The sequence below is a fragment of the Thamnophis elegans genome, chromosome 4, assembly GCF_009769535.1.
Source record: "Thamnophis elegans isolate rThaEle1 chromosome 4, rThaEle1.pri, whole genome shotgun sequence".
In the NCBI taxonomy this organism is placed as follows: Eukaryota; Metazoa; Chordata; class Lepidosauria; order Squamata; family Colubridae; genus Thamnophis; species Thamnophis elegans.
The window spans coordinates 74,506,830-74,519,715 of NC_045544.1; the positions used below are offsets into that span (position 1 = coordinate 74,506,830).

Sequence of the window (12,886 nt, forward strand, 5' to 3'; positions counted from 1 at the left end):
TCTGTGGGAAATCTCTCTCTCGCTCTCTCTCGCTCCCTCCCTCCCATTTGTTTTTCTCTTTTTCCTCTCCCTCTCTCTTTTTTCCTTTCTTTCTCTTCCCCTTCTCTTGTTTGTTTCCCTCTCTTTTCCCTCTCTTTCTCTCCCTCCAGCTCTCTCATTTCTCTCTTCCTCTCTCCTTCTCCCTCATTTGTTTCTCTCTTTTTCCTCTCTCTCATTCTCTTCCTCCATCATTTTCTCATTTCTCTCTCTCTTTTTCTTCCCTTTTCTCTCTCACTTTCTTTCCCTCTCTCATTTCTCTTCTTTTGCTGCCTGGAGGATGCTTTTCAATTAACGCCACCAGTGGCACCGCTCGGCAGGAGGAAAAAAGCTAAGGGCAGTGAGAAAAGAGGGATGGCCCTACCAAACCTCATCCACCCACCCCAGGGATCAGGCTCAGAGAAAGCCAGAGTACCCTCACCAAAGAGGTTCACCCATCAGCCCTGCTCTGTGCGCCTTTGCTGCGCTTTAGCTGAGCCTGGCCACTCACTTGAGAAAGGTATCCCCACTCATGCGCCCCCTCCCAGCCCAACAGGGGGTCACGTAAGAAGGAAGAGGAGGGTCATCTTTGGAGAAGCCGCCACTGCAGGCTAGTCACCCTTTCCATCACACCCTCCTCCCCGATTCCATTCCCACCTCGCCAGCCCTCGTGTTAGTGAGGTTGGTGTCGGTCATGGCCAAGTTGGGCCAGTGTCTCGGAGTGAAGAACAAGTCACGTGACCGGGTCAGCAGGGAGCCGCAGGAGAGGGTTCAAAGATGAACCCACATGTGGCTCTGGAGCCGCAGGTTGCCAACACCTGCTCTAAATGGACTAAGAAATGAGAAAGTGGAGGAAACTCTCCTGAAATCTTCTATATGTGCAAGGCCACTCTTACTAACAGGGAGAACCATATACAAAAGCTGCTAGTAGGACAGGAAGGGACATCAATCTCATGCATGCTGTACTCACTCCAACTTATATAAAAGTGCTCGGCTTCACAGCTGATATGAAGTCCAAAACTAGGCTATTCCTTCTAGTACGATGGTGCAGTAAGATTCAACTATCAATCCAAATGGTTAATGTGCATGGAGCTGAGACGAGAGACCATCCTGTACTTTATCTGAGGTGGGAAAATACCTTTGGTCCATTGTAGGTCTGGGTTCATACAATATTACAGCATACTAAATCTGCCTCTGAAGCTAAACAGTTTGTGGGTTTACACAATACCTTGTACATAACTAACCAAGAGGCTGGTTTCATATAATGTGTTGAACCATCAAAATAAAAACTGAAGTTGAATAGTAGTCAAGGTTAGTATGAGTCACCAATGTTAGCATGCTATGCTGCTCTAGCCCAATGGCTCTTGAGTGTGGAAAAGAGATGACAAACAACACTCAACAGCAGCCGCATCCACAGTTGGATAGCAACATCTATCCGTCAACATGGCTGACTGCAAAAAGTTAAATATGATTGGATTGTGTTAGTACTCAAATGGGAGAAAGCCACGAAACGCCAAGGCTGAGAGGCTGAAAACGTCTCCTGGAAGAAGGCAGTGGTAAACCACTTTGGCATTCTTGTCAAAACCAAACACCCTGCAGGAAAGAATTAACTTAAGCAGCTGCAGTATAGATTCAACTGCCAACACATGCCTCAGGTTGTTGCACCACCAGTTCATCCATAATTACAAGATGCACAGTTTTTGGCTTTACCTAAGGTAACAAATGGCAAGCTGTTGTAGTTGTTCTCAGTCTACAACTGCCTACCTTTTGCCATTCAGTCTCACTCTGTGTTCAAGGAAGGGGGGCACCCACCACACTGCCCGGAGTCTGCTGCAACTTAATCCCATCCATAGACCTGGCACCAAAGGAGCACCTGCTCTGGCAATCGCCCACCTGCTCCCCACCCCCATCCCTTCCTCCAAACGGCGACTTAAAATTCGTAGTGGCCTCCCTCTGCTACCTCGCCTATGCACCGTTGAGGGTGGGCTGCGCTGACTGAGGCCAGCCCTCTGCGACACCCAGACGCCGTCGCCAGCAAGCCAGCACACGCGGTTAAGCAAGCGAGGACCACCGCCGGGCCGTCGGGTTCTCCCTTTCTGGCGGGCGCAGCGGGTTAGTGGCAGCATCCCCAAGGGAAGCGCCAATCGGGGTCGAACGCCCAAGTGCGCCGAGGTTGCCTTGAAAGAATAGAGGCCAGTCACTGCCTAGGCACTTTCACCTGCAGGGCGTCCCCTCGGCGCGTGAGCCGGGATGAGGACCACCTCCTCCCTGACCCGGCGGTGCCCGACCCTGGATGCCTCCAGCTGCTCTCAGGATATCACTGCACCAGCCTTCGGGTTTTGGCCACACCCGCACACCCCCTCCGCCCCCCATTTCTGCTTCTCTTCTTCCACATCACCACAGTTGCCCCTGGTTTAAATAGCGTCCCTCCCACCCCGGGCTTGCCTTTCCCGGACTGGCTGGGCATCCCGCTTGACCTCCGCGGGGCCGCTCCCCGGGTCTCCCTGCCCGTCTCGCAAACCTCAAAGCCACGGGCAGGGGAGGGGCAAAGCGCGAGGTGAGAGGGAAGCCAGCGCCGTAGGGCCCGAACTGCGGCGCCTCTCGGAGAAAGTAAAGGGTGAGCGAAGGGGCGGGCCAAGGCGGCGGAGAGCACCCAATGAGCGTTCGGGAAAGCGGTCGGGGGCCGAGCCGGTCGAGTCGCCATCCAATGACCGTGAAGCAGTGGAGGGCGGGAGTAAAACGTTGGGAGCTGGGAGAAGTCGGAGAAGGCGAAGAGTCCGGAGTCGAGCGGCGAGTTGTCGGCGGAACTGCTGGTGTTCGCTTTGCTCTCGCTCCGGCGCCCGTTATACTAGCTGCGTAGTCGCTGCGCAGAAGCGCCCGGAGGTTCCCAAGAGTCCGAAGGGAGAGGACCAGCCGGACGAGCGAGTTTCTTTGCCCGCCTGCCTCGAGGAGAACTTCAGCTGGACCGCGGAGCTGCTGGTCGGCAACAGGAAACTTTTCTGGAGCAGCCGGAGGAGGCAGAGCTCCGTCGCCGTCGCCGCAGCGCGGCTGGGTTGCTCCACGCCGGGTTCGGGGAGTTCGAGTGGACTTGCGAGGGCTGCCTCGGCCCTGGCCGCGATGTCCCTGGCCACGGACGCCGCGGGGCGGAGGCGTCGGGGTGTCGGCGGCGACTGGCCCTTGGCCGAGGGGTGGCTGCTGCTCTTGGCGCTGCTGGTGCTCCCGGGGACGCCCGGGACCCGGGCTTTCGTCTGCCTTCCTTGCGACGAGTCCAGGTGCGAGGAGCCCAAGAACTGCCCCGGCGGCGTCGTCCTGGACATCTGCGGCTGCTGCTTCATCTGCGCCCGGCAGCGCAACGAGAGCTGCGGCGGTTTCTTCGGGCTGCACGGCGCCTGCGACCGCGGACTTCGCTGTGTGATCCGTCCGCCGCTCAACGGCGATTCTCTCACCGAGTACGAAGCGGGCGTCTGCGAAGGTAAAACGCGGAAGATCGTGGTCTTGCTCCTGTCCCCGGGGCGGATAGCTGCTCCGCCCCCCGCGCGCGGACCCAGGAGCCCGAAGCAGCGCGTGGCTTGCTAGGGTTGCGGGGCTGTGTCCCGAGAGAGAAAAAGGACCCTGTAAGCTTTACGCTTATATCACCCTCCCCAGCAAACACCCCCCCCCCCATCCAATAGTGGCGCTTCGCGGTTTCCTTTCCAGCCTCTCCATTTTCCGACGCACAATCGGGGTGTAATGCAGCTATAACTACCTTGAAACCCGCTCGCGAAATTCAAGGAAAGGTGATAGCTTCTTCGAACCTGGCGTGTTCGTAGGTTCCATCTCTTCTCTCCCTCCCAAGAAATATTTTCCATTTGTCTATCTCATGTTCCTGTATGTGTATGTGTGTGTATGCATGCATGCATGTATGTATATATGCATATATATATTAGATAGATAGATAGATAGATGATAGATAGATAGATAGATAGATAGATAGATAGATAGATAGATAGATAGATAGATAGATAGATAGATAGATGATAGATAGATAGATGATAGATAGATAGATAGTCAGTCTTCACTATTTAAAAAAAAGAATAAAGGGGAGAGGGGAAGGACGCCGATAGTGGTGCGCCCATGTTTCCAAGCACTGGAGGGTGTTTGGTTCTCCTGTTTCCTCTTTTACGCCGCCACCCCCTCCTCCTCCCTCCCCCGCGCCTTTTTCTTGCTGTTTTCATCGGTGTTAAGTTTCAAGATGGATTTTAATTGGACCGCAAAAATAAAGCGGGTTTTTGTTGTATTAGTACAGAAATGTTAATTTGGACATCATTTCGTTCCTCTGACTTCGCTATTTTCCTGCTGGCTTTTACCACCGAAATCAGGAACAGGCTTACCTGAATGTAGATGGCTGTAATCGACTGACTTTTCAATCCATATATATGAAGCAGTTGGTTATTGATCCTGTGTCTTTGTGGAACTCAACTTTTACCTAGTTATAGTGCTGAAGGGTGCCGTTCCTTTTTAATCTTTCTTAATAAATGTTTTATCAAAACGTTACTGAACACAAATAAGCTCTCTTTATTCAAATTATTTTGGTGTTCTGCTCCCAAGAAGGTTGAAAAGAGCAATTGCCCAATTGCATACTTGTTTACTGGGATGAGGAAAAGAACCAACTTGTCTTGTTTTCATTTCTTAAAAAAAAAAAGATGTGTTATATAGCTCTCTCTCACGCACACATTTTTCATAAGTATTCTATATAATTAATATAATTGGAAACATTTAAATATTTTGCATAGTGCCTTCCCAAATTGCATGTGAGTATTCTCTCTCTCCATTATAACTTCATTCGGAAGTCTAAGGGGATATAGTGTTTATGACAATCAGAATCTTTCATGGAAAATTCCTTTTTACTTCCCTTCCATAAGAACGATCCACAAGAGGGCTGCAGAGAGCTCAAAAATTCCTCTGGAAAAAAAATGGCAGGAAAGTCATCTAAACACTCCCAGCCATGCATAGTTTAAAGAATTCTTAATTCTCTTTTATCCCTAAAAATTTCCAGATTTATCCTTTGGGGCAGCTACTACATCTTATTTTAACCTTAGTTTTGTACCCGAGATGCCTTTTTTTCTACCACAGGTGTGTTTCAGTGTAGTTTAATTGGCAAGATGAGCGCTATCAGATTTTTAATAACTTGCTTGAGATTGTGATTCCTTTGCATGGAAGTTTTAAACTTAAAGGATTTATAAGCTTATTGAGCTGAATGAATTGGCTGTTATGGAAAGTACATGTTTATGAGTAACTATAGAGAATGTTTATGCTAGAGCAAATTTTGCCATAACACTTCAACACTCTACTTCATTTTAGTTCAGAGGCTTTTGACAGTTTTAATAATTGTTTAAAAGTAATGTATTTGATTGCCGGACTTCAGCTGTTACTTATATCTGGCATTCCCCTGCAGCAAATAGCACAGGAAATCTCTAGAAAAGACACTTCAGACAGTGACAGAAATGTAATTTTTATCCCAGCTTTTCCTGTCACAACTTCTCCAAGAATACAACCTGCAGAAATTAGCCAAACTATTTCCAGATAAATAGCTTACCTACACATCTGTAGTTTCATCTTCAAAGCTTTAAATGAAGACTTTGGCTAAGCTCTTGATAATTATAGCTAACTTTGGATTTTGCAATATGTCTACTGTATATGATTGAGCTTGCAGATAAGAATGTTAGTTTTGAAGTCTGTTGATAGTTCCAACAATTACATTAAAGTCATTGGATGAATTACTTGCTTTTCATCTATTAATTAAACATCTTTCAAAATTGAGAACACTCTTGTCATGAATATCATGTATGGATAAAAAGCCTGTTTACCTCAAAAGAATAAGTCTTGTGTTTCCACAAAGCTTCCTCTTTGAGTCAGCTTATTCTGTTATAATTTTTGTGCTGAAATGACCCCTACTGGTCAGTATGTAGAACTTTAAAAAAAAAAACCTTTGAAAGATTTCGTGACAATCTGACATTAAACTATGTTTCTTTATTCAGCCAATAAGTTACTGTTTAAGACAAATATGTATACTTGCCTCAAATCTAGTGAAAACAGGATTTTTGAGACAAGAATGCTGGACATAATTGAAGGTATTTATTATGCTTGTAGCTTAATTAAAGAGTGATGATTTATGCTACATTAGCTTTGCATATTTTATATAAATATGAAATAGCATCCTTCTGCCAATAGTAGGATAAGCACAGATGGAAGTTGGGTCAGATTCTGGCAGCTTATTGTTATTTTGTATGTGTTATCAAATACCAAAGGAAAGGTGTTCAGTATAGGCATCTATAATTTAATTTGCTAAATTATTGAACAAATATACCTTTTGTGGAAACAGTTTATTACTAGCGATAAAAAATAATCTTAAAATAATGCAGACAAGATTATATTCCCTTAGAAGAAGGATGTTGAGTGTGGCTATTTGGAGGAAAAAAACCTCAAGATTAAACAACCAAATAGTGTTTCTCAGTGAAACATGTATCAACAGAACAGTGAAATAATTTGCCACAACTTCCATAAAAATACTCAGAATCTGCCTCAAATATCCTAAGATACTGTTTAGATTTTCCTCCCAATCATTGAAGTCATAAGGTACTTGTTCTGTAACCAATCCTTTTTTGTATAACTTGGTACATTCCCATAATTCAAAAATGAAGGTTAGAAAAACACATACACACCATATCTTCTGGAAACTTGTAGAGAGCCTTCATTGCATTAAAAAAAAGTAAGTCGTGGGTGCATTTTTTAAAATCACCATATGAGTATTCATTGTTATTATTTGAGCAATGTATCAGCTGGTTTCCAGGATGCATCATTATATTCACATTCACATTTCACTTAGGAAAACTTAAGTTCCAGTCTTTAACCTGGAAATTGGCTGTTATCAAAGAAGACAGTCCACATATTCTTCTTTTGCTTCACTTTTAATTGGGTATAGTCAGGATTCAGTTATAATTTTATGTCGTAAACTGATTCCTGTTCCTTTTGCTAAAAGTATTGGTATATGTTGCACCATTCCTAAGGCTGAGGAATAAGGCATATATCTGAATAATATAAAGTGTATTCAAACTTGGATATTGAAAAATGATCTCCTAAAAGTAAATGCAGTTAGAGTTACCTTGATGTGATAGCTGTTAGAGATCATTGCACTGAATTAACATTGTGCCTAAATTCTGCAGTCTCCAATTAATTTCCATTTAAAGACAAAGCAACTATGGATGATTTTCTCATACTTACCCTTCACTTTAATGAATGGGTCACTGTTATGTTCAGATGTCTAAAGAGCTGTACTTTCTTTTTGTGGGTGAAAAGATAATTTAGATGTTTGATCTGTTTGATTTTCTTCTTCTTTTTTCTTTGAGAGAGGCAAACAGATGTCATTTCAGATGGCTTTTTCAAGGAAGCCAAAACCTTGGAAACTTAAGTGGTGAAAACCAGTGATTCCTAAACCACTATTATAATTAACATTTCTAGGGAAAATTTGAGATCTGTAAAGTTGATGAAAGTCTTGGTTATATCTTTATCCTTATAATAGAATTAGATTTATTTATTTTGTGCTGAACTCCCAAAATTTTGTTTGCGTTACCATACTTAGTTATTTCTAAAGATATACATAAATGTAAATTATCAAAATTCTGTAGACTTAAAATATTGCTAAAGTCATTAAACATTCTGCAATTGGTAATGTGTTCTATTACAGATGACTGCTGATATGGCTCTCTTTAAGCAAAAACTGTAGATAAAGCAACATTTATTTAAAAAAAAACCTGGCAGGATTATGAGGCAGCCTGTTCAGGCAAATCTGTTTGCTATGAAACCATTCTGGCTTAAGCTCTCTGCATCTTTTGTGTGAATACTGCTTGCAATATTTAGAACACTTTCAGGCTCTGTATTGAATGTTCAGGCTTAGTTTTTCCATTCTCTTTGCTTGTATTTGCTTGTAGCTGCTTTTTATATTTAATTTTCAATATGGTTATATGGAGTTTAATGAACTCCCTATGTTCCCATTTCTTCCATATTGCAATAGAATCATTTCAAAAATAGGATACAAATAAGGCTCTCAAAGTACGTATTCATATTTTGTGCCATGAAACTACAATTTTATTGAAGATTATCATATGTAGAAAGCAACTTACTGTACTTAAAACTTCATTTTTCAAATTAAATTTGAAAGGTTTTCTTCTTGAACAATAAACTTTATCATCTATACCAAAACATCTATACTTTTTTTTTTAATTGTGACACATCCACTGTATATCGTGTTCCATGAAAGGTGCTAGATAGCAGAAATTGTTTAAAACAAGAGTTAGTCCCATGAATGCAATATTAGTTTATATTATAACAATTTGAATAAAGCAGTTAAAAGAGGAACAGGGGTAGATGCAAGCATTTTGTATGATTGTGCTCTCCTTTTGGACACTTTTTTTAGCAGTCTAATTTTTGTCTCTCCCTATGTTTACTTGAGTTGTATGATAAAGTTGTGGACTCAAAGAAGGATGGATATGAATATTGTGTACTTATATAATTTTAAAGCAAGTTATGTTAGAAGACTGCTCCAACTATGATACAGTGGTCTGAAGAATATAATTTCTCTTTCTATAATCATTTATATAGGACAGATATGACATAAAGAGCTGTTAGACTTCATATACTAATTTGTACGATTAATTCACTCTTTTACTATTCATAGTCAATTAAACTGATTATGAATAGTATAATACTGCATGACTACATCAGTGGAACTTGTTTTAGCTTCATGAAAGGAGGGTTGCATTCTTTTATAGAATGAGGCCAGTTCTCTGATCTGCAGTGATAGCAGTATTAAAGATAAACTATTTGAAGAGTAAAATAGGAAATGAGATTGCCTAGACAAATTATGCTTAGTTTTACATATAATTGTTGTGATTTAGAATGCTTTTTATTTTAAAAAAATGAAGTGGTAATATAACGAAAGTTGGAGCAGAGAAGCCAAAGATATGCAAAAGCGAAGGGCAAAAAACACAAAATAGAACAATAAGAACATTTTAAATATAAATTGTTGAGACATGATGACAAAGGAGTGAATAGGATGCTCAAAGAGAACAGTGGATTCTCAGCAGAGAAAATTAGATTTTTTTGCTTCTGTCCCAACCATGGAACATATGGGAGAAATGCTTGAGCTTATATTAACTTTTTCATGAGATAAATTTCAACTAAATAAAATTAACCCAGTTAACACAGAAAGAAGTTTTATCTTGAATACAGTAATATCATGAGGTGCTCTGATGTATCCACTGCAGAATTCTCAATAATTTAAATGTGAAATTGTTGGCCGCTTAGTAAAATATATATAATTTGTCAGTCAAATCAAGACAGAAAGGTAGCCAATATGGTCAGTCAGCTTAATAGAATCGAGGCATTGGCAACCCATGTAGGTAACATGTGGCCAAAGTGGGGCAAGGGAATAAGACTTTCTTGGAGCTGCTATCCTTTCAGCTGTTTTCAGTTTCATTGACCATGGTATATTTCTGGACTTGGCTGAAAGGATTAGGAATAGATGACACTTCTGCAGCGCTTCTGCTTTCCGAATATTGATTCTACTCAAAATAGAAAGGTTTTGCCCTTTCTCAGGACTATTCCATATGAAACTGTTGGGAGTGAAGTGTCATATAAGTTTGACTGTATGATATATGTACTGTAGAAGATGTATTTGCTTATTAACATCTTCTAGGTTGAATTCAAACTGCTAGTTGTTATATTAAAAACCTGCATGGCATCTCCAAGACCATCTGCTCTGAGGAAAATTTAGTCATCCCCTGAAATTGGGAACAGAGGATATAATAAAAACACTGCTATTGAAGGAATATCAGCTTCAGGGACCCTCATGTTCTCCAAGATGGTGATTCTTTGGAATAGCCTCCTGGATATAAGGACTACCCTACTACATTTCCATAGAGCCCTGAAATCCTGGCTATTTTAATGGGTTAAATTATTCCCAAGTATGATGGAGTAGCAGCACTTAATGTTTATTTTGTTTTTAGGCTTTTCGGTTTTGTATATTTGACAGTAAAATAGTCAGAATACTTTTCACTGGAATGGTAAAAAAAACATCAGTAAAATAAATACCTTGTTCACTCATGACCTAGTCATCTCCCAATGAACAATTGCAATGTGCTCTACATAGAGTTACCATTGAAGAGTATCCAGAAGCAGTTGCCTAAGAAATTATGAGTGCCTCAAGGATGGTACATGTAATACCTTTACTACATGACCTATGCTGTGCCCAGTTTCCTTTTGGGTCCAGTTCAGTCATTAGTTATTACCTTTAAAGTTCTATAGGCATGGGGCCAGATTACCTGAGAAACCATCTCAGCCTTATCACATCAGCCCATAGATGGTCAAGCAGGGAATTTATGTTATAGACCCTATCAGTTAAATAATTTCAACTAGTAGGGTCCAGGAAGAAAGCTTTCTCTACCACTGGTCCCACACTTGTGAATACCTTCCCTCCAGATATAAGGCAGGCCCCAACTCTCCTGGGCCTTTTGAAGGAGTTTGAAGACATGGCAACTCACAGGCCTTACTGAGGAGCAAAGGATAGTTGGCTTTTTGATGGCCTTACCCTCACATTTTAACTTATTTTTGTTTTTTATCTAATTGCTTTTTTCATATTTTTATATAGTTTTTAGGTATTTATGCTGCTATTAGTACATTACCCAGAGTCACTCTGCAATTGAGAGGAATGGTATCCAAATATAACAAATAAAGAACATAAAATAGTAAACCAAAAGGAGAAGAAATAACATAGCACATAAAGGAACACACCTTGCTGCAGGACAATCTGCATGGGTTCTGCAAAGGAAAATCTTGCCTCGCCAAACTCTTAATAGTTTTTTAGGATTATCTACATTGCAGAGTTGGATTTTCAAAAAGGCCTTGGTAAATTCCTCACTACAGACTCTTCAGTAACTTTAGTAATAACACAAAAAAAAACTTGTTGATAACCAGTTAAAAATTCAGGCAGCACTGTATAGAAACAAATAATCAGTTTTCTAAAGGGAGAGCTGGAATCAGCCCCATAAAGGTTTTTGTTACATCCAATGCTTGTTAATTGTGAGAAAATTATCTTGATTTGGATGCAAGCAGTAAAATAGCACGTTTATGGATAACTTCATAGATAGACAGAAAGACAGACAGACAGATATTTGAAGTCTGAACTGTTCAAATCTAATCTTTTTAGGGTTGAAGTGGCTAGTTTAGTGAAGACATCAATTCAGTGTGTGGCAGCTGTGAAGAAAGCAAATTGCATGCAGGGATCATTAGGAAAAGAGCTGAAAATAAAATTGCCAACATTGTAATGTCCTCATGCAAAGTTATACTGTTGGCATCTGGAGTATTATATATAGTTTTGATTGCTACACTTGGCAGGTTGCAATGGAGCTGGAAAAAGAAAAAAAGATACGTAAATATTCAGAGGTTTAGACACCTTCCTTATAAGGAACCTCCCTCCTTCGTTTAGTTTGATTCCCAAACTATGTTCTGTGACAGTCCAGGGTAAAATTTTTGTGGTGTCCTTTTGACGTATCATAACTTTGTAATACTAAGGGTGCTGTGAACTAAGAAAAATTGGTTGCTCTTATTATAACAGAAAATGATTGCGGGGTTACATTTAACATACAGATGAAACTCGAAAAATTAGATATCGTACAAAAGTTCATTTATTTCAGTAATGCAACTTAAAAGGTGAAATTAATATATGAGATAGACTCATTACATGTAAAGCAAGATAGTTCAAGCCGTGATTTGTCATAATTGTGATGATTATGGCATACAGCTCATGAAAACCCCAAATCTACAATCTCAGAAAATTAGAATATTACATGCAGTCAATAAAACAAGGATTGTACATAGAACAATATTGGACCTCTGAAAACTATAAGCACGCATCTGTAGTCAGTACTTGGTTTGGGCCCCTTTTGCAGCAATTACTGCCTCAATGTGGTGTGGCATGGAAGCTATCAGCCTGTGGCACTGCTGAGGTGTTATGGAAGACTAGGATACTTCAATAGCAGCCTTCAGCTCTTCTGCATTGTTCGGTCTCACGTCTCTCATCTTTCTCTTGGCAATGCCCCATAGATTCTCTATGGGGTTCAGGTCAGGCAAGTTTGCTGGTCAATCAAGCACAGTAATCCCACGGTCATTGAACCAGGTTTTGGTGCTTTTGGCAGTGTGCGCAAGTGCCAGGTCCTGCTGGAAAATGAAGTCAGCATCCCCATAAAGCTCATCTGTGGAAGAAAGCATGAAGTGCTCCAAAATCTCCTGGTAGATTGCTGTGTTGACCCTGGACTTAATGAAGCACAGTGGACCAACACCAGTAGTTGACATGGCTCCCCAAATCAACACAGACTGTGGAAACTTCACACTGGACTTCAAGCATCTTGCAGTGTGTGCCTCTCCATTCTTCCTCCATACTCTGGGTCCTTGGTTTCCAAATGAGATGCAAAAGTTGCTCTCATCAGAAAAGAGGACTTTGGACCACTGAGCAACAGACCAGGTCTGTTTTTTTTTAGCCCAGGTAAGACGCTTCTGACGTTGTTTGTTGTTCAGGAGTGGCTTGACAAGAGGAATACGACATTTGAAGCCCATGTCTAGGATCCATCTGTGTGTGGTGGCTCTTGATGCACTGACTCCAGCCTCAGTCCACTCCTTGTGAAAGTCCCCAACACTTTTGAATGCCCTTTTCCTGACAATCTTCTCCAGGCTGCGGTCATCCCTGCTGCTTGTGCACCTTTTTCATCTACACTTTTCCCTTCCACATAACTTTCTATTAATGTGCTTTGATACAGCACTTTGGGAATATCCAACTTCT

The 12,886-nt window shown here is 41.5% G+C and overlaps 1 protein-coding gene across 1 annotated transcript in view; it reads left to right on the plus strand.

Annotated features, from left to right (window-relative positions):
- Positions 1-236: 236 nt before the first annotated feature.
- CRIM1 (cysteine rich transmembrane BMP regulator 1) overlaps positions 237-12,886 on the plus strand; it is a 137,246-nt gene continuing 124,596 nt past the window's right edge. Inside the window, exon 1 of the mRNA XM_032215339.1 lies at positions 237-3,487. Within this exon, the coding sequence (XP_032071230.1) occupies positions 3,133-3,487 (355 nt within the window). The 5' untranslated portion in view covers positions 237-3,132. The remainder of the gene's footprint in view (positions 3,488-12,886) is intronic.